At 37.6% G+C, this 23,051-nt stretch overlaps 1 protein-coding gene across 12 annotated transcripts in view; it reads left to right on the top strand.

Moving 5' to 3' along the window:
- The first annotated feature begins 56 nt into the window (after positions 1–56).
- LOC107225627 overlaps positions 57–23,051 on the top strand; it is a 36,262-nt gene continuing 13,267 nt past the window's right edge. For 6 of the 12 annotated variants that reach the window (XR_006904127.1, XR_006904126.1, XR_006904125.1 and 3 more), the window contains exons 1-7: positions 57–299; positions 18,263–20,945; positions 21,119–21,206; positions 21,358–21,511; positions 21,593–21,737; positions 21,872–21,919; positions 22,176–22,998. Coding sequence is in view for 8 of the 12 variants with exons in the window: in XM_046738683.1 (XP_046594639.1) it covers positions 18,577–20,945; positions 21,119–21,206; positions 21,358–21,511; positions 21,593–21,737; positions 21,872–21,919; positions 22,176–22,998 (3,627 nt within the window). In the remaining 4 variants the exon portion in view is untranslated. The remainder of the gene's footprint in view (positions 300–18,262; positions 20,946–21,118; positions 21,207–21,357; positions 21,512–21,592; positions 21,738–21,871; positions 21,920–22,175; positions 22,999–23,051) is intronic. The other 6 variants (XM_046738678.1, XM_046738676.1, XM_046738681.1 and 3 more) reach the window with 5 other exon arrangements.

Raw genomic sequence — 23,051 nt, 5'->3', positions numbered from 1 at the left:
CCGTCTGGGTTCGAGGCTTCGTTGCTCCGGAGTCCGTGGATGTGAACCTTTGTTTTGTACAGAAGAATGGCTGCCATCTTTAGTTTTCGATGGATGTTTTCCGAAGAGTTCGTGAATTCTTATATTTATTGCGGTATTTAATAACGTAATTAAATCTAAAATAGTGAGATAACGTTCAGCGCGATGTAACGAGTGTTCAATGCTCATCAATTTAAGCTGCCCTAGTGTCAATTCCGTTAAAAAATGCCTGTGTTTACATCCAAGTTTGAAGTGAGCTTCTGTATTCCTGTCATATTAAGGTAAGAAACTAATAACTTACCATTATTATCCTACGAATCGATGTTATATTTCGGTATGCGATGATTTCGCAGGCAAATATGCCCGCAAACTAACAATGAAACACTCCAATAGGGCGACTCCAATTGCACACGGCATTTATCATTTCTGACGTACAAACCAACGTTTTAATATCAATTTTACCACGATTACTGAGTATAAATGACTATTCTCATAGTTTTCAAAGGTTGTTCAGTCTTCCCCGACTATTTCTTCAAAAACTCGATTTGTATTTTCGATGCATTAAACCCACACCTAACCAAGTAAACGTCGCTCGTACGTTGAGTTCTTTATCTTCACGAAAAAAAAATTACTCCTCTCTACTCTTACCGATCATCAACCCTCTAGTTCATTCGATTTTTTGGTTAGCTTTTTTTCCCATCAAACATTATAAATTTTCTTTTTCACTCTCGTATGATGGCAGCAGTGCCTGTTGAAGTAGCAAGGAAGGCCAGGTCAACCACATCGTACATACACACACTTGCTTCATAAATCCAACTTGCGCAGCCATCAGCCTTTTTTGAACTTAGTTCGCAATACTTACAATTATCTAAAATCTTCAGCTCGAAATATTGAAGACATAATTCGGTTTCTTCACTCGTCAAATCACTAGTACGATCAGGTGTTTCTGCCGTTGAAGCCAGGAGGTTCTGTAACTCTGGTATTAACACACGAAGAGTTCGGTATTTCTATCAGTGAGAAGATAAACATGCACCTAACTCATTTTTCATGTAAACTTTCATCCAAGAGTGGCAAAATTGCGTCAGTACAATTTCATTTTCTAATCTATGTAAATCAATTTCTGCACATAACCACCGTTTGTCTTGTTCGTTCCACGTAACTATTAAGATAAAGAAAAGGGGTTACAAAATTGTCAAACGCAAGCAAGATTTTCTCTGAACTATTGTATTTTCAATATAATTAACCTCTTATCGCTGAAGTTATAAATTTTGGTTGTACGATACAATTTCCCTAGTATTTACATCACGAAAGATGAGGACATGCTCTAAAGCCAAACCATATGTTTATGGTCGGCAGTAATCCGACTGTTTTTATATGTGCCTGACAACAAAGTTTGTTGGGTAGCTGACCCTAATCCTTTTTTGATTTAATCCACCAATAATTTCTATCTTGTGCATATATTAACTCATTCAATGCTTGGTAAATATCTTCATCTTTGAAGCCATCGCTGAAAAGTTCGGGTCGACGTTATTGAGATTAAAACTTACAAGAGGTCTTGAGGGAAGCTAAGATCATTGTTAATCGATATAAAACTACAAATAGAAACTTATCTGTGAATTACTTTCGTACATCATTACCTGTTCTCATATTTTATTTATTGGCTAACAGGTCAGTAAGTAGCCGAATGGGTTTTGTAAAACGAATAACATATCAATGACGTTAGACCCATTAAAATCTTTAACTCGTTGATTACAATTATAAATATTGTATACCTTTTGCAAAAATCAAACATACCGATGATGATTAATACGAAGTGGAATGATGGATAACATGATGATTTGTCGTCGTGATGTTAGAGGCTTACTTTACTGTACCACAAAACTAAAAAGTAAGAAATAGATTCATTTCACCTGTAAGTAAAAGTAAAAACGCAAACGATATAATTATAAATAAAAAAAAACAGAAATAAGCGTCGCGATACATAAATTGTGAGACGTATGTAATTTTACTTCCATTTTTGTTATCAGAAAGCGTTGCAACTTTTAGGTTAGGTTATGAAAAATGAAAGTGATATTATAATTTTCTTCGAAACTACAAGTATAAACAATTGAAAGACGTTCAAACTTCCAATATTCCGTCCAGGCGGCGCTCTGTTCGCAGGTTGGCAGCCATGTTGTTAGTTTCTTGACTGCCGCTCTGCTCCTCTCTCCTCCCTCCCTCTCTTCCTCTCGTTTCCCTTCCCACCTCCCTTCATCCCATCGTTGCTAACCTGCGCCGCGGCGTTTCAAACACTGCTCATCGATTTTTAAGAACGCCATGATACGATTCCCCGCTTTCGAGAATCTACCCAAAGCCAAGAATTCAATTGTTATTTGCACAATATGATATAGCTATAAGACCAATTACCCTATCTACAACAAAGTTGTTCATTCATTTTTCTCATTACACAATGTTTTATCATCTATCCGTCATCATCTCTGTTGCTGTATACATATAGGGAACGGATCGCGGATGTCCGGGTTTTACGTCCAACTGTTAAAACGTTGTTTGTTGTTTCGTTGCTATACCAAACGAGAGAAAGCCAGGATTGTTTTCGGCACATGTTAACAATAAGATACACGATGTAGAACGGTATAATAATCGCGATGTTGTTGTCGAATGGATATATGCTATACATTATATATTATCTCGTTGTCAGAAGGAGAAACGTACAGGTATTAAAACCCATAAAGCTCATGTTATATTATTTTATTTTCATACGCCATATTTACTGCAGCGTAGTACAGACATGTACAAATTTATACAGAAACTCGGAGCATGGGCACTGTACTTTTAATGTGGATAACGTTTTGCATGGCTTCCAGCACAGGTATACTAAATCGAAATATACACATTCCTCTCTTGATGGGAGGGAAAAATTCGATTTTCATAGTTGAGGAGGAATCTCGAGCTTTATATTTAAACTTTACCGACACTGCGGCGACTGTAGCGACTGCGGCGGCTAGGAAATAAATTACTAGTCTGAGTTAGATTATTATCTAATCTTGAAGAATGTAGGTTTTTTTTCCTTTACTTTTTTATTTTTATTTTCTGTTGTTTTCTTCGCTACGCGGAAATGACTGTTCTCCGTGGCAATCCGCGCCACATTGTAGATCATAAATACGGCACGAATATTACAAGCGATGAAACGTTAATTCGCATCGAGGCGTGTTCGTATCGTTTCGCATGAAATAAAACGATTTACCATATGCGTACCCTCGGAACTTAAGCTTATAATAGATGTGATAACATGTGTAACGTTACCATACGCCTCGTATATTATAATGTTTTGGATTCAATCTTCCTTCGTTCCTCTGCAGCTTCTGTATGAATTCCGATAAAAGATAATAATATAACGTTTATACGTAGAAGAAATGATATATATTTTTCGGCAAAATCGTTTACGGATACGGACGACGAAAGGTATGCATATATATATATATGCACACACACCTACCAAGGTTGCGTGAATGTTTTGAAAAATCGTTTTTCATGCCTCGGAATGTGGCGCTCGTGGTGGATCGTCGTTAAGTAGCTGACAATGCGACTTATCGCCATCATTAAATAAATGATTGTTTTCTTGTGAGATATATTATGAAGAACCTTGCGTAGATTTCTGGCTATAATATAAAAATAATTTTCAAAATTTTAATTGCAATTCTGGCAGTTCTTACCTATTTACATATTACATAATCTAAATAATTTTTGAAAATATTTTCATCGTATACTCTACGATGTGAATGTTTTCCGATTGGTGAATACGCTAGAAAGAAACAACACCAAACTCGAAGAAGAAGAATAAGAATAAGAAGACTGAAAACAACATCGAGGTGGATCAGAGAACAAAGCGTTCTATCTGCATAATATGTGTACAGGTATATACGAGGAATGTCAATGTATTGTACATACCATCGCGAATATACACGTGCCGTAATGCCGTATAATATTTAATGTATGTATGTATGTGCTGATCGCAATCCGGCTGTAATATACAGCGAGAGGGATATAATTCATGGTCATTGTACGTGTAACTTAGAAATTCATCGGAAAAAAAAAAAAAATTAAAATTAAGCAAGAAAATCTTCCAACCGTCACGACACGACGAATCAATATTCAAAATTAAATTCGATCAACTTCAAGACGAATCCGCAACTCACAGCGTTCACGACTCACTCGGCACTACCCTTTGTCTAACAACATTCGTACTTGGTAAACCGAAAAATAGATAAAATGGAATATTCCACATATAAACTAACTCGCTATTATTTGAAAAAGACAAGTGCATATAATTCGTATCTAAGGTAGATGCAAAAGTTTAAATTGTAAAGTTGAAGAGTCGAAAAAACTTTGCTTGAGTACTTATACTTCGAGAATACTGAAAATGATATGAGATATGTATATATTATTATGTATATACCCCCTGTAAATGAAATTTAAAAAGAAAAATATTCCCATGATGGAAATGTATGTATGCAGTCTACAATATCTCTCAATCTCATCATTATCATTTTAACGAATCGCTTATACTCGCCCCAAGCTCTAAAAGCGAGGTGCGTATTTATAATATGTATACCTATATAAGCCAAGCTTCTATGCTGGCCTCTATACCTAGTATCCTCTGATTCTAGTTCACGTCTAGAGTTGGATCTCATCGGGAGAGCGAGTGAGAGAGATGCGGTATATATGTATAATGATTCTGTGGCGGTCGGAACGTTGCTTCATGGATTTTAGGGCTCGAAATGAGAGGAGCAGTAGGCAGCTCTTGGTGTATAACAGAACATAGGGATACGCGTGTTTCATCTCACGCATTATTCATGTGTAAACATGATCCGTGTATACGTACACGCATCAATGTTTTGACGAACGGATGGGGGCGAATAGTCGTTATTATTCACATCCGTACCCCAGTCGGCATTTCGATTATTATATCGTCATTTTATGTTATACAATGGCGCGAGATTGTTTTGCGTGTATTTTTATTTTTATGCTATGGTTCTCTTTTTTCGAATTCGAATACATTTTCATTTCCTTCGGTTTTCAAACTGATAAATTTGCATCGCCGTATTATCCGCATCACATTGAGAAAAAAAGTTATATTCTAAAATTTTGAGAAAACTCAGCGCAAGATAAATCTGACGGGGTTTGGTTATTAAACTCTTCAAGTCCGACACCCTGTAATTTGGTTGGAGAAAAATAATTATTCAACTTCTAAACAATGTTAATCTTCGTTCGTCAGAATATGTGGAAAAAGAAACAGTTCCGAGAAATTGGGTTTTCTAATTTTTGTTATTATAAATAAACAAACTTTTCAACGAATATTCGGCAGTTCTAAATACTGTTCTTTACTGTGACAAAAAGTTAGTAAAATTGTTTGAGAATTTTTTTGTTTGAAATTTATCGGCTTACACGTTTAGGACATAGATAAATAAATAAAATGAACGAGGCTTTCCATGAATTAAATTCGTAACGTTTCTATATAAATCGTCGTAAATTTTTTTTAAACGATTCGAGGGTATTCGATATAGCTATAGATATAAGTTTGTGTATTCGGTCTTAGTCGCGGTGCAAAAAATGACATAATTACATTAAAAAAAATAAAGCAATTAATACGCGCGTGTAAAAACATCGGATTTGCGCTACAATACTGTAATTATCGCAGTATATAATATGTCTGAATTTGGGGCACCACCCAAAAAACCCCTGCGAATAAGGGTGTGCGACGAAATCCAACAATCTGTATACACATAACCTGTACATCGTGTCGCGTACATACGTATATCGACGCATGTAAACGACGATCAGCGCGCTCCGTTCCGCGGCTAAATTCATTCTTGTTAAACCGCCGAATGACGTCACAAACGCACGACGAGATACGACGGTATCTCCGTCGCCGTCGTCGCGTCGTTGCCCCGACCTACGCCCACGGAGATGTCGGGCGACCCTGTTTTGTCAACCGAATTGCGTCCTCAGCCCCACCCCCAACGATTCTCATCCCATACTCCTATAGGTAGGTACGAACTTCCTGCCGACGCGCAGCGAAGCTCAGCTTGCGGGGGCGTTCGACACGTCCGTGGCCTTTGACTAACAATAAGGGTCGTTCGCCGCGAGTCGAGGGCGCAGAAATATGGGGGGGATGATTCTTTCGAAACTCGTCGCCGGAGGGCGACACTGCCTCGGCAATAGAAACTTCGATCCATAGAGAGACATTGATATAGTTTGCAGAGATGCGGAGAGCAGAGGGAATCATCAATTTTTATTATTTATCGTCACTTCTATACCTTATTTCTTGTATTCTTTTTTTCTTTTCTTCCCTCTGTACGTGTATGAAATTCAACGTCTCTCTGTCTAACTATTCGTATGTTCGCTTTTAATTCCAGAAATATTGAACCGATTTTGATTATTTTTTTTTCTGTGAATAGCTACAATGTCCGGCCAGGTTTTAGGATATGTATCGTTACAACTAGATCTATAGTTTTGGAGATATAACGATCTTTGTAAGTAAAGTCGGAACGGCTTCACACACGCTCACTAAACTCTTACAGATGGAGCAAAAGTTATGTTTAAAGAGTTTTCAAGGTTTCGATGAAGCTATACAAAAAAATTTCGAGAGCACATGACTATGTCTAATAGTTTTGTCACGAGAAACATTTGAAAATGTTAAAACGGGCGGAGCCGCAACGGACTGTCTAGTTCCATCATATTACACCTGAAAGCATTTCTTATCTTGCACCTGTAATATACATGTATATAAGCTGAATATCGTGGGTTGCATTTACATAGAAGCCAATTTTCTGATAGGACAAAATGGTGTGAAAATTTATCGTTATTATATCGGTGATAACTTTATAGTTGATTATCGTAAATATTATGACATGATGACAAAAATCGAATAATTTTGAAATATGCGATTTTCTATTTCTCATTGGATACAAGTGGACAATTAACTGTTTCTTACCGAAAAAACGATTGGTTCGTTCGCTTATATACGGAAAATTTCAGTTTTTTGGGGTTTCTTAATAGTAAAAAAAAAAAACCTGTAACTATTGAAATCCGCAATGAAAGGATAAAGCATGCATAAAATGCACCAAACAAGAGTAAAGGAAATTCTTAATTCTCGTCTAATTCTCTGTATTTTACTCACCAAGCCGTTATCTTATACTTTATTACACACATAATAAACATAATAAAGAATTCACGCTTGTCTGCGTTTGTCGGTTTTAGGTTCTCCTTTGTCCAAGAGAGAAAGCCTTATACCTATGTGTTTTTATACCGTATTTAAATTCATCTTGACATATTTAAACCCATATGTGTCGTTACTAGGAATCCGGAGTCCGAGGTTTAAATAACGATTCGTCGACCGAATATCCGGCTGCTTTCCTGCTCTGGGTTGTAATTATTCATGCTCTCGTGTCGTTGGAAGTTGGCGCTATGCAAACTTCTTTAATTAACTCGCAATCCCCGCGACGACACTACAACAATATACGTAGTATACATGTTCGTTGTACAATTATTTATTTACAAAAACATGTAATTCGACCATATCTCCTATTTTTACAATATGCATTCTTTACTACAAAATTTATACAATCACACCATACCTATACGTACATATAGATTTTTGGTCACATATTTCGTCAAGTCCTGAAAATAATGATTTAGAAAAATTATAGAAAAATCCTGCACAAATTGTCTACGAATTGATCTTCAATCTGCAAAATACTTGCACAGAACTTGTACCACGTTACCAGTTATTAACCCTGTCCCAATCGTTGATATTTTTTTGGTTGTTCTGTTTGATCCTTATTTCTAAAATTACCAAAAAATAAATTTGTGCCGTCAATTTATAATTTTGATAAATGAAAGGGTCAATAATTGGGTCTAAACGTGTCTATAACTGGCACGCTTACCTTATATACCCTCTGTATTAAATCAAAGTTAAAGATGTATGTAATAGTTAGTCTGCATCGAATCGCATGCGGCGTAATCAGCGATGACGGTATCTATTTAAAAATTGATACGTGCTTTTATTTTAAATTGAAAATTTTACCTTTCACCAGCGTTAGGGAGAGTGGCGGCAATACGGCACTGGCTGTAATGTAGTTTGACTTGAAAAAGGAGGAAGATAAGCACAGATTTTCTTATTTATACAAGTCTTACACCACATATTCTTCGGTTAGATCTATTTTTTCGATACTTGTAGTCTCTGCAAGATGTTTCCGCTTCGTAATATTTGGATTTGATTTAACAGAATAGACGATTTTGACGTTTGACGGATGTTTAGAAGAATATATTGTATAGAGCAGAGAAGTTTTTCAGGTGCACTGAAGTCGTGATAATAACGAGAAACTGTGATTAAATCACGTTTTCTGCGTCTGTAATTAAAACAATTATACATGCATAAACACTTGGATCAAAAAAAAAAATCACTGCGAGATTTCATTGCGTGTTAGCAAAGGGCGTGGTATTTGAATTTCTTTATGGAACCACACACTCATCGTTGTACTATAGTATACTATACTTGGGTAAATATGTAATTTTCTATTACGCTTTGAAGAGTAAAAGGTCCGCTATAGATATAATCGTATCTTGAACCATATTTGTAAAATCTTTCTTGGAGTTCTAAACGCTCAGTTGTAGCGCTTTACCAAGGAAAAAAAACCACTAGAACGGATCCGGAATTACAAATTTAAGAATACTAGAATATCTGGTACTATGAAAATTTTTATGTTCAGTGGCAGACGATTTTACAGTGAAAGACTGCCACGCGCAGATTTCACAAATTCGTTTCATGACAAACTTGGAAAAGTCATGATAATTAATGAATAACAATCTTAAACGTTGAGCCAAATTCCTGCAGTTATTCTCATGGTGTGATCTGCAGTTTACAGACTGCAGGTGAAGTCACGCAGGTACATATACACATACATATACACGTAAATACCCATCCGATGGAGTACATGACATAATCTGGCAAATTAATTAAAGCTCCGAAAATGTCGCGTAAAAGGCGAACGTGAATAACCGCAATTAGCTACAAACCATTCCAACTTAGGCATCGGAATTGAGCTTCAGCGCAGATAACCAAACATGGAAATTTAGCAATGATTTAAAACGTTATGATAATTATAAATGTTTTAGCGAATTTCCGATATTCTTCATTACAAAATAAATTCTTTATCGTATGTTTTTTGACGACAAAGAAGAAGAAGCAGAAAAATCTTAATTGACGCAACTGTGCTGCAGGTGCAGAAAAGACGAGTTAAAAAATAAACAAGCATTTAATACTCGTACATATATACATACATAAATTTACATTACGTCAATGCTTGTGTTTTATCGAGCAAATATCGAATAATTTTTATCATATTACGTGTAATATTATGCACGTTATAATAAGCGTCAAAAGGAACGTTAATTCATATTTACTTTGTCATTTCATTTACTTTGCGGTATTTTATCAAACTTTTTCTTTTTATTGTATATTACAATAGATGCGCGTTCAAATGCTCAATTTTTCTCCATATCTCTTTTTCACTCCGCTTCACGGGTGATAAGGGGAAAAAAAAACACAAACAAAACTACCTTTAAACCAGTTTTTATTCTACTTACTGCTTTTCTCTTATTTCTCACAGCTAAATGATATGAGCAATAAACGTGTATAGTTATTTAAAAAAATATACATTTATTCTTTAATTATCCTTTTCTTTAAAATTCAAATGAAAAATTTTTTTACAACAAAACGGTCGACGTTTTTCATTCCGAGGTCCACACTTAGGAACTTTTGCCAACTACCGTATTGTGAATAGCTACGCGTAAGAGATTTGTATTTATGTACATATGTGTGCGTACAGTGTTCATGTCCTATTCCGAAAATATCACACGTGATATTATATATGCGCGTATATAAACGAGGTTAACTCTTTGTTTACATATTACGTCTTTATCTGCGACGGAATTAATTTTTTATTCTTTTTTTATTTTCATTCCTTTTTTATCACTTTTATGATACCAGTGAGCATGTAATACATGTAATGCATTCGGAACGATTAACGAATTACGTTATGCAACATGTATATCATGGATTTTACACGCGATTGCGTTATATGTGTGTGTATGTCTGTATAAGGCTGGCCGGTCGCAGTGAAAGTTTCAGCACGAGTTTTAAATCGAAGATCACGTTTCTTCTCCCAAGTTTCTTGTCATCTTGTTGTTGTCATTATTTATTCTTCGTTATTATTGCTGTTGTATATATGTACACCTTCACTTTCACCCTCGCGTGTGTATCCATGAGACCCGATTAATGCCTCCCGTTATAGAAATATATATATATATATATATATATGTATGTGTATATATATATATATATATATATATATATATATGTATATATATATATGTATATATATATATATATATATATATATATATATATATATATATATATATATATATATATATATATATATATATTGCATCGCAGCAAGACTCGTGTTTGTTGCAAATTTTCATTATTCTTTGATCAAATTTCCCCAATGGATTATACAGTTTAGAATAAGTTTTATATATACGTTATAGTGTAAAAATTTGCGGAAGAAAGGGGAGGAGGAAGAGGGAGGGAATTGAGAAAACGATAGTTGATTGCTTGCGCTGTGTCACGGAGAATGCAAAGCGCTTCCATATACGTATGCTTTTCCATACTTATAATACTTATAATGAAAGCTATTGACTCTCTATGCATAAGTCATTGTGCGATAGGTGTATTATGTGTATACTACAGTTACGTCAGTGGCCTTTATACACCTATGTATTAAATGAGGTACATAACGTACATTATACCTACCTACACACGCATTAAGTACACAATTGTGTATGATATTTGTGCAGATGTATAATAACGTTGTAGCTTTTTGCACATTGTACTTATTTATTTACATGTCCCCGTTACATAAACGCGCGGCTGTTGTTTTCTTTTTTTCTTTCTTTCTTTTTTTTCATGTTTGTATAACGTAAGGATGTATAAGCGGGGCGAACGATAATCCGGGAGTTTCGGGAGGACGGGGATCACAAGGTGGAAGAGAAATAATCTAACAATAGACTAAACACAAGAAGCGAACAACAAACGGTCAACCATCGACAAGTCACGAACGAATAGGTCCCACCTCCCATCTTATTAAGGGCACTGGTTCACTTTGACAAATGGGAACAGTATAAATACAGATTCAGTAGAGCTACATGTTCCAATTGATATTTCGGGAGACTAGATTCTTTTTTTACTACATAAGTATTATATAACTTACAGAAGGATGCCATATGAGTCAAAGTTTCGTTGATTCATTTCATTGTTAATTATGATATATATACACACACACATATAAACATTTGCATTGAACTCCGTTTTCAGACCACTGATGGTTCGATCTTGCAATTTAATGTACCCGCATCATTTAACACGCTTTCATATCCGTCGCGTATATATCATACGTTTTATTTACACGCACGTAACCGAGACATCTTGCGTGTACTATCGCTGATACCATGTAGTATTGTGTATGGTTTCCGTTTGCGTGATCCACTTTTTTGTTTATGGTCACATATACGTTTTATACCACAGATGAGAGGAAGAAAGAGAGAGAAAGAGCGATAACGAGGACCACGCTGCTTATTTATACCGTGCGTCAAGTTTCACAATGAATGATGGGGAAAAAGAGACAATAAAAAAAAAAAAAAACTTGGGTGCGCCGGCGGTTTTAGTGGTTTGATCATAAGTAGGGCGCGATTTTATTATCAACGATGAATGTACACAACGATGACTTTTTCTTCGTTGCATCGACGCAAGTTTTGTGACGAATCACTGACGCAGTTTATCACAGTTTATAATCGTGATGAAACTCACTGTCGATGTTATACCTTTTATACTATCAAAATACCATCTATAATGCACGATTTCTGAATATCTGCATTGACCTCGTCTATGATGATGGACTGAAACACTGATTTCGATAAATTGATGTTGTGTTTATAATCTCTTTTCAAGAGTATTGGGCGAAGGAATAAGAAAGATAAGAACACGCTCGTCAGTGCTATCTATCGGTATATCAAGAACACGAAATCGCCGTTAAACGAAGCTGAGTTGTTATTGGTCACCTTATATCCATCAAACTCTATTATGACTGTCAGAGAAAAGGAGATACCGCCCACTACATAACAGTCATCGTTCAGTTTCGTCTAATCGGTGCGAATGCATGCGTGATGTTAATTTTTATAATATTATTAAACCCTTGCTGTAGGTAATGTTTCAGGCTTGTAAAAAGGTAGGTAAAGAAAAAGAAAAAGAACAACCTGCATGCAAATGAACGTGAAGTGTGCTCTCGTACTCTGAACGAAAAGAAGCAACCCTCTCAACAGACATTTTACCACAACACGATCCCCTTTCGTTTCACCATGCAGGTTTACCTCTTATACACACGTGCCGTAGGTATTATATAGTCCAGATCTCCAACTCGGCTCGCTTCGCACGTGTATAACACAATTCACCGCGGGTCTCCTCCTCCTCCTCCTCCTCCTCCTCCTCCTCCTCCTCCTCCTCCTCCTCCTCCTCCTCCTCCTCCGCCTCCTCCTCCTCCTCCTCCTCCTCCTCCTCCTCCTCCTCCTCCTCCTTCTCCTCCTCCTCCTCCTCCTCCTCCTGCTGCTTCTCTTGTCTTTAACTTGTTTAAGTGAAGAAATACGCGGAGATACGTACCTGTATATATATATTTACATTATACACGTGCACATATATATGTCTCCATCCATGCATGCAGGTATCGCCGGATGTCGCTGTGTGTCGTGTGCGGCCTGTATGGTTTCAAGGATCGATAGAAGCTGCCTGCCTTTGCCTCTCGTCCCTCCTCCTCCACCCCTTTACGCGTTGTTCTTCTCTCTCCGTCTCTCCCGTTACAAACGTTCTCCATTTTCCATCCTCCTACCCAGCGTAGCAGAGCCTCACATTATAGACAGAAAAGAGAAACAGAAGAAGTAGAATAAGAAGAAGTGGCGGAGAAGGGGGAGGAGGAGGAGAGTAGCAATACCGGTTATTGGTGAAGAGACCACTTCTCTTCTCTACTCCGAACTCCGTACAAGAGTATGAGAAGGGAGGGACCAACATTCGTCGTAGGTCCCATTGTCCAGCCTATTGTATTTCGTTATACTTACATACCCTTCTTTCCTAATCCTCTCTGGTCTCGATTTACTTTTGTTATTATACTGTGTCATTCTTTCATGAGAAAAAAGGGCTTACCTTCGACTCCTTTCTTTTTTTTTTTTTTTGACACGATCATGTCAAAATCCTTGTGAAAATCTTACGCAATTATCGAAGTGCCAATACCTGCGCATGAACTTACGTACTTGAACTTAGTTTGACCATTGGTTGGCTGTTCACAGCAGGCGTTAGGTTCGATAGAGTTCAATTAGGTATAACATTATTCGTTGATGCCTTAACCTTACGGCTAACTTGTTTTCGGTCCGAAACAAAATGCGAGTTTAAATCTATACGGATTATGTGACAGTGACTCCCGATTCTCTTACGTTGGCTGCATTGCCGGTCACTCTCACAAAATTCGTACAGATTTTTAAACTCGCATTTTGTTTCGGACCGAAAACAAGTTAGCCGAACAGTTAATGAATATTATTGTATCCTACTCGGTGTGCCGTTTCTAGCATTGTAAACTCATCACGGGTCGTGATGCAGAAGGTTATAACAGAGAATACGATGACTTGATCATTTTTTCTTCTTTCTTCCTTTAGTTTTCTTTCAAACGCTTCTTTCAGTTGACCCCCGAGGGGTTTTGGCGTGATTTAATAACCGTTATAATCTTATAAATGTCTACGGTCTAATGCCCATTGCGCATAGCACATATATACATATAATATATACACGATGCTGATGAGAATTATTTTTGTTCGTAAATTGTATCGAATCAATGCAGGGTCGAGGGCCGCCAAGTAGGTCGCTGCAAATCCCATTGCTATGCCAACTAAACGCAAGGCGACGACGACTTACACGCGCTCATTCACTCGCTACTCACTCTTCGTGTACTAACTCTGTTCTGCAGCTGTATAATACGTATTATAGGTTTATCCACTCTGCTGCACGCTAGTTTTGCGCGTACCTTGTTTCACCGAATCGACTCCACCTGGACACTGCTCCATTTCATGCACAATGCTTTACGCTCAGGTCAATTCGAATACACCGATGTTATTCGCTCGTCTATTTGGGGCGTAAATATTAATGCTTAGTTATATCATCGATTGCACCACACCATTATATATTATGAGATCCGGGCAAAAATAATTATTTTACATTATACAGGATACTTTGATGTATTATTTGGTTATAACCTTTACCCATCAGACTTGTTTCAGATCGTTGATTATACCGTTCAAATCAGAGGCTTTAGATATTAAGGGTCATTTATCGTCGAAAGTAGTCGTCTTCTTATATCAATTAGGAAAAAATAAAAGGAAAAGGAAAGAAAAAAGAAACAACTATAACGTAAGAAAATTACTTGTATACTTCAGAATTAAATCGTAATACTATATCTTGAATAAATATTTTTCCAAGAAGAAGAAAAAGAAGAATGAGAATCATTTTGAAGGAGGCATAAAAATCAAATTACCGTTACTTTCTCGCAGCATTTATAAGGGTTAGTAAACTTTAGACGTGCAGCATAACATGTACTTTCTAATTCAATCGCGATACTTGCACGGTTGGTTCTCTTTAAACTCTGCTGATATATTTCTTACATGTAGTCCTATAAATTTCATTGACTATAACTAAATGAAAGCAGGAAATGGTAGTGTCATAGTCTTTACTGGATGTAGTTACACACGGAGAATGGCAGAAAAATTAGTGCCAGTAAAATGTCGGAATTTATCCCGAATGTAGGACTCAAATCTGCACAGATATTGCATGAGTATATTCCGTATTGTTAAAGAAAATTCTTAATGTCGTAGTTGCCGTTTGCTGCGTGGATATTTTCATAATATAATGCCGTGTCCTAGTCTAACAAGTACTATTTCTGAGAAAATTATGGTTCTCGTTCTTTTCAGAATGACCACCTCTGCATGCATGTGAAATAACCTCGGAAATAACATAACGCCTATTACGATTAGCTGGTAGTAAAACAGCAGAGTAAAATTAACTTGCGGACGGCGGGTTTTGTAGCCGAATCATATAAGGCTGAAGTTAGTAACGTTGGCGTAACAAAACATTTGGGGGGGGGATTACTATTTTGCAATTTTGTGGTGACTTTGTAAGTGGCTAAGTATTGAAAATGTAAATCACCGCTTTGCCTTATAGTTATTATAATGTACTGCATTTCAGAGATTCCTAGAAAATTACAAAATAACGGTTTCTCCGAAACGTGAATCATTACAATAACGTTAGTAACTTCAGATTCGTCAAATCATAACGTCGTTTAATTCTTGTGTTCCGACAGGCCGCAGCAATTCGTGTGATGTATTGATGTAACATCTGTGCTATTACCTGTAGTGTAGTAATATGTTCTATCGAGGAATTGTTCTTTTGCCGAAGTGTCAAAAAAAACCAAACAAACAATAACAACAACAGCGCGTTTCCCGTAATCTTTTTTTTTTTCTTAAATGCTTTTCGAAGAATTAAATTTTTTTTAAATCAGATTTTCAATACACGTACTGCACTCTATTTCTTTCTCTCTTTTTCTTTGCCAAAAAAAATATAGTCGAAACGCATAAAGTGCATGCAGGGCTGTTTGTTCGATATTTAAAAATAGCCGCAACTCGGTAGTTATTTGCATTTTTCAACCATTTTGAACGTGAGGCGTGCACATCATCAGCTATACGCTCGAAGGGGTGAATTAATTTTCTCATACTGAAAACTCGTCGGGACATTGTGGAATGGATCGATCGTTTACATCGAATTCTTCATTTTGGTCATACTTTTTCCTGTACAGGTTTTATCGATTACTTATATATGAATTCATAATAGCCAGCTTGCCGATTGTTCATCGGCGCAGTTTATCGTATAATATTTGCCTTACTTTGAACCAATATATCTGTTGTATCATAATCTTTGGGAAGCGGCAATGTCACGTCTAGTAGACGTTGGAATTGATTGGTGAGGTCTGACAATGAGTAATCAATAATTAACTGCCTGAGCTGTGAATAGTATAAACGAGTTATTGTACATTGACGATGCAGATAATTATTCAATGTTCACTTGACTCTTTGATTAATCAATCTCTAACGGTGCAGCTTATATCTACGATACATTATGTATAAGTACACATACCGTTGTTTATTCAATCCAACTGCCTAGTCTAAAATGTTAACAGGCCTTGACGTAACTTGGTCGAACGTCCTAATAACTGCTTATATTGCAGCCGGATTTTTACCATATGTATACGTACGATTCGCAAAAAAAAAGAAAATAATAATAAACAATGTACACATATATGTATATGCATATGTGATTAGTTGCGATGCTGCAAATTCTGCGTCAGTGTACCGAACCGATGCGCTATGGATTATACCTGCAGGAATTTGAACATGGTTAATGGAAATTACTTAATCATCACAAGTTATAATTAACGCTTCCTTGAAGATTGGCCTAATTAAGGTAACGATGGAACCTCGGCACACGGATGTCGTTACAATCTCTGGAGTTGAGAAGATGCGGCGGACGGACGAACGCAAGGATGGATTGATGGAATGGTGGATGGACGAATCGACAAGCAGGGGAAACATTCAACGTCGTTAGTTAAACAACGTTTGCTTGTAGTAATCGCGCTGCGCAATTCTTTGCTCTTTACGCGATGAACGGTGACTAATTTCTTTTTCACAAACTGCGTACGAGCTTGTTTTCGTTATACATAAAACGTATCGATGAATTGCGAAATATTCTGAATCTGAGCTAATGCATATTGGTACCGATGAAGCTTATCTTTATTCACTCGACCGAGTGGGAATATGCCGTTTTCAATACATATGGTAGTACCTACATATTTTTAGTCACGAGTAAAGACAGACACGGTTGACAACACAATGAAGTCATTATGCAGAGAAACAAGGCCTTGGTTCGCGACTATCATTATTATTTCAGCTTATTCGTGTTACCAAGTCAAGAGGCGGCAATGCTGCAACTCCGAACGAGCCTGTACACAGCCCATATTTGTGGTTGATATTTTCAAATTTACGTTTCTGTTGTTCCCTCAAGCTTCTAATATGATCTCGACTGTGATTTGGTGCAAGTCGTAATTCTTAAATTTGAAACCATTTCGTACCACTATATTTTTAATCTTGTACAAGGGGATGTTGGATTATAAAATACATGTTGAAAATTCAATCGTTTAAAATATGTATATTCAATGCAACGATTTCAGATCATTCACCTTTTACCGAGTTTTTACTACAGGTCTTGTACTAGATATATACATCGACTGAAATGCCATCGTCGCGGCGTCAACGTCACCCGTCAATCACGTTTCTTCGAGGAGAGATTTCTCTGCAATAGTTATTCTAAGTCCCTGCATATGTGATGTTCATGTGACTACATTCTTCTTTATTTTTCTAATGCCTTATATGCGAGGTAGTAACAGCTGCGAGTACTTATCACCGGACGGTTGAATTTCGCTTGGAACTACAACTTTTACCTTATCGCAACAAACTGATAAGCGTGCCGCGGGGTAATGCAGTTCAATCTGTATGGATTCTTTGTGTCACGATCACGATCGCATTATATATCTACCTTATAGTAGTTGAAAAGTGACAGGCTATAGATTGATTATCAAGAGTTAACTTGTTAGTTATGTATGATATTATTTTACACTAGAATTAAACGTTACTGCGACGTAGAGATGATTCAAGTTTTTTATGGAAATAAAAGTACTGCTCCAAGTCGTAATCGCTGTAATAAGGAATTGTAACCAGAATATGATTAATTTAGGTTTTTTGTTGACTCGCTCAACTTGTAGCACGTGAATTTTTCAACACAGTCATGTAACCGGGATAAATTTTTATAGAAAATAACAATCACCCGTGGGTTTTTGTTTTTAAATTTATTTTCGTACAATGAGCGTCCGTTGGGGTGTTCCAAGAAAAATGGTCGTTTTCTTAACAGTCCTCCTCCCTCTATCTAGTTTAAAACATATCTACCTTGAAAGTAAAAGAAATTTCTCTTTTATTGTTGCAGTTTCATAACCGAAATCCTCAAATAGCTCAACGAAGGAGAGAAAAAACGGATATTAAAACTGTAGTGTCAGAAGTTATTGTTGAAACAAATTTCGTCAAATTTCAATTTGGCGAAACATCAAAGCCTCCAAGACGTCGACCCCATCAGTGATCAAGTTAACCGGGGGTGGAACAGGTGGGGGTGGGGAACAGGTGTCCCCTGGCCCTGGGCTACCTCCCCCTGTCACCCCTGCAGAGCTAAATGATCCAATAGATAGTAAAAAAACCGGATCGGAGGCGGTTAACACGTTTGTACCAAATGTAACGGACGCTACCATGAGTTTTGTTCTTCAATTAGGTAGCGTTGAAAAAACATCTGAAGAAGTTAGCAACAACAACACTTCCGTACTACCTCAAGAATTGGCTGGATCGATACCGACTATCAGTGGGGTAATTGGTAAACCTTTGATTGCAACTGGTAACTGCAACATCAAAACCCAGAACTTGCAACAAAATTTAAAAACTGTCAACATCACGACTGTAACAGCTGGCTCTGCTTTATCGCCTACTGTAAAACCTGTAACTGTTACTTACCCGGTAAACAGGACTGTCAGAGATGCCCAGAGAATCGGGGGTACGCAGACCAACACTACACAAGTCTTGACTACTAGGGTTATTTCACAGAAATTACCACAATCCACCTACCAAATACATCCGACTTCTTTACCGTTGAATTCTGCTGCACACGCCGTTCATTTACCAATAAAATCATTGCACTCACCTGGCACCAATGTATCTAAGATCCAATCTTTGCCGTCTCCGACGGTTCCGCAAAATGCGAATGCACAAACTAAAATCTTGGCCACGCTGCCGAATGCGGTTCAAACTAAACAGCTGCAGCCGGCCACGATAACAAATTTCCAGACGACCATGCATCAGAAATTACAAGTTTCTACGCAACAAATTCTGAGCACAACTGGTGTGAAAACCATCACTACAACATCCGTGCCAAATGTGCAAAGGATACAAGTGAAGTCCCAAGGTATCGGTGGTAAATCGCAAACCGTTAATTTGCAGAAGGTCAAAACAATTACCAATGTAAACAATCAAACCGGGCAGCGAGGAGGCAATTTACCAAGAATACAAACTGTACCCAAGTCTCAAGTAATCACTCCGACAACTCAAACCATGCAAGTTTCAATGAGCCAAGTAATGAATAGCGCAAATATGCAGAGAATACAGCAGGTTAATTCTTCCAATGCACAACAACAACAACAACAACAACAACATGTGCAAAAAGTTAATCAACCATTGAACATTGGCAATGTGCAAAAGGTGACGCAAGTATTTAACAATCAGAAAGTTCAAACTCAAGTAATAACCAATACAGCCGGTCATGGTATTCAAAAAGTACAACATTCTGGACTGCAACAAGTACAACAAATGCCACAAAAAAGGGCTCAGAGAGCCACTCATAAGGGACTTGGTGTACAGAAGCAGCAACAACCTGCTACATTGAATAATTTTTCAAAAACTGTCAACTCTGTAGCTGGTATACAAAAGATACAAACAAATGCCCAACAGCAGCAAAAAAATCTGCAAACAACACAACAGCAGAGGCCACAGAGCATGGAGGTCCTTCAAAAATCTCAAACACTTGCAACGGTAAATTCGAACAAAACGCAATCTGTGCCTAACATCACAAAAAGTAACAGCGTTCCAAATATTTCTAAGCTGCAGCATAATCAAAATTTACGTAATGTCGCCAAGCAGCAAATTGCTAGCCAACAACAACAACAACAACAACAACAACAACAACAACAACAACAACAACAACAACAACAACAACTAAAAGTTCACACTCCACAAATATCTCAGCTTCAGCAACAACTGATGCATCAAACCTCGCAACCTCAACAACAGCAGCAGCAACAGAATATTGTGCAAAAGCAACAGCAACAAATGAACGTTGTTTCTCAAACACAGAAATGTCAACCTAATACTGGAGTACAACAAAAAGTGGCCACTATTACGTCTGTTCCAAACAATCAGAGGGTACAGGCAACTGCCAATTCAAAAGCTCAGCAGCAACAGCAGCAACAACAACAACAACAACCACAACAACCTCAACCTCAAATGGTGCTAAGGGTTGGTCCGCAGAAAAATCAATCTCAGAATATGCAGCCTGGAAATTTAAAGCCTGTTTCGCAGAAAATGATCAACAGCGTGAAACCTTTGAACCAGCAAAATGTTGTACAGCAATCAAATCGTACAGTAAACTCCCAGCCAGTGAAAATAATTCAACAGCAACAACAAAATATCATTGGCCCTCAGAATACCCAGAAACAGCCGGGATGTATTAAGACTATACCACCTCAAAAGCCGACGCAGAGAAATCATGTGCAAAAGATGTCTGGCATCAAGACATCTTTGAATACTAATTTAAGCTCTTTAAAAGGGCAGGGAACACCGTCATCGATTGCACAGCAGAAAACTTGCATTAAAACCTTACTTCCCCAACAACCTGGTGGGCCTAATGTGTTACCCCATAAAAATCAACCTGTCAAGATTCAACAGCAAACAATACAACAAAAACAACTTGTCATTACTGCTCAATATCCACAGCAGACCAGAGCTCAAACTGGTCAAATCAAAACACTCCTACCAGTCGCAAGCGCGGACACTCGCAGGGAAAGTGAGAACAAGTGAGTACATTTTCGTTTCTGAGAAAGTTTAATACACATCTTGCGATGATTAAAAAATTCTCCGCATCAGACTCACAAAGACCTGTTTTCATTTACTTACAATTTACAGTAACCGACTTTGCACAAAAATTGATAATAATGTACATCCATTTCTTTAATAATAATCCTGATAGAAATGAGACTGAAGCTTACTCAGCGAAAGATGACAGCACACAGCCAGATCCTCAATCTCCGGTACGAAGAATGCCACTTCCGTACGAGGTATTTATAATTCTGAAATTGTTGTAAAGATGCTATGATATGACTTTACGGTGGAATTAGTGTCTCTGTTTAGATTACCCTATTACTTCTTACTAAGGTGGTAGTTGTGTGCTCCCCTGCATGGTTTGAACAACAGCTTCTCTAATTGTAGTGTCTCCAGTTTGTCCTACAAGACCATAACTACGGTGCGCCTCCACCGAGGACACCTCCCCCAGCATCACCTCCGCCACATCCTAAACAACAGCCCATCAATGGTGGAACAAGTTCTGCTGCAGTGTCCCAGCATCCTTTCATTTATGGACAAGGTAAGCATGGAATGAAAGTTAAATTTATCATCTCGGACTGTTCTCAGTTATGGATATGATCATTCTTTATTGATTATTTAGCAGTGAGCAGTAAGAATGTTGAAGACGATGCAGGTAGTGCGATAAGCAGTGAGGCTGGAAGAGAGGCAGAACCGGAAGGTGAAGAAACAGAGACAGCACCAGAAGGAGAGGGAGATGACGAAGATAGCGTGACAAGATGCATTTGGTAACTATTTACAGTGTGCATTAGTCATTAATTGCGAATATTTGAATTTGTCCGTTGTTGGTTTGTGATGTAGTAGTTGCATTACTAAACCTGATCTATATCATTGACAAAATTTACTTTTCTTATTTTTACAGCGAATTCGAACATGATGATGGATACATGATCTGCTGTGATCGTTGCTTGTAAGTTGACTATTTTTTTTTTTTACCGAATCCTCATTCTGTTTGGTTATAATAAAGTATTAGTTTGTCTAATTTTCTATTATGCTGATCATAGCATGATAGTTAAAAAATGCAGGATACTTTATTGAAAGTTTTCCATATATTCAAAATCATTTACAGTATTGAACCCAGTAGAATATCCCGGTAGGCTATTGATTTGGTGCTGGCGATTATCAGCTCATAATAATGAATTAACAATAAAGTACTTTTTGCACAGAGTTTGGCAACACGTGGATTGCATGGGTATAGATAGATCTAATATACCTGACGAATATCTATGCGAAATGTGTCGGCCACGCCGTGTCGATAGACAAAGAGCACGCGCGTTGCAACTTCGAAAGCGCGAGGAGCTTCTGAATTCAGACACATCTTCCGATTCGTCGTCTACAAGCTCAGCCGATACTGACGTTGGCGTAAATCCAGTACAGAAGAAGCGAGCTCCTCAGCAGCAACAGCAGCAACAACAACACCAGCAAGCCCAGCAGCAGCAACAGCAACAACAGCAACAAGTCCAACAGCAACCGCTACCGCAACTACAACCTCAGCAGCAGCAACAGCAGCAACAACAACAACACCAACAACAGCAACAGCAGCAACAACAACAACAACAACAACAACCACAGCAACCAGCTCTGAGGAGAAAATCTGATCCTCCACCGCAAGTTAGACGATTAAGCACTAACAACAATAACAATAATGTTGCAAAGAGACAAAGAAGGGATCCTCATCCAAGACAGACTAGCGCAGTGCGTAAAAAGGAAACTGTCAAACGAGGCCTGGGCAAAAGAAAGACTAAGAGAAGAATGAGCCTGGAGGATAGAGAGGAGGATACACAAGATGCATGGGGAACTAACATGGCTCCTTTAAGACAATGGATAGAGCGATATGAAGAGGCTGTAACCAATCATTATAGTCCTGAACTTCGGGCTAGGATATCCAGCATCAAAGTTAATGGCGCTCATGGTGACTTGAGACAAAGCAATATGAATGCTGCTGCGACTGGGAAATGTAGGCTTAATGTGCACAGTAATAACCTGAGAGTAAGTATCTGTGATTTTTTGTATGCAATCAAAATTTTTCAATTTGATAAAAT

Source organism: Neodiprion lecontei, chromosome 4 (assembly GCF_021901455.1).
Source record: "Neodiprion lecontei isolate iyNeoLeco1 chromosome 4, iyNeoLeco1.1, whole genome shotgun sequence".
NCBI lineage: Eukaryota > Metazoa > Arthropoda > Insecta > Hymenoptera > Diprionidae > Neodiprion > Neodiprion lecontei.
Note: the sequence above shows the minus strand (reverse complement) of the source record. Positions and strands in the feature narration are given on the sequence as shown.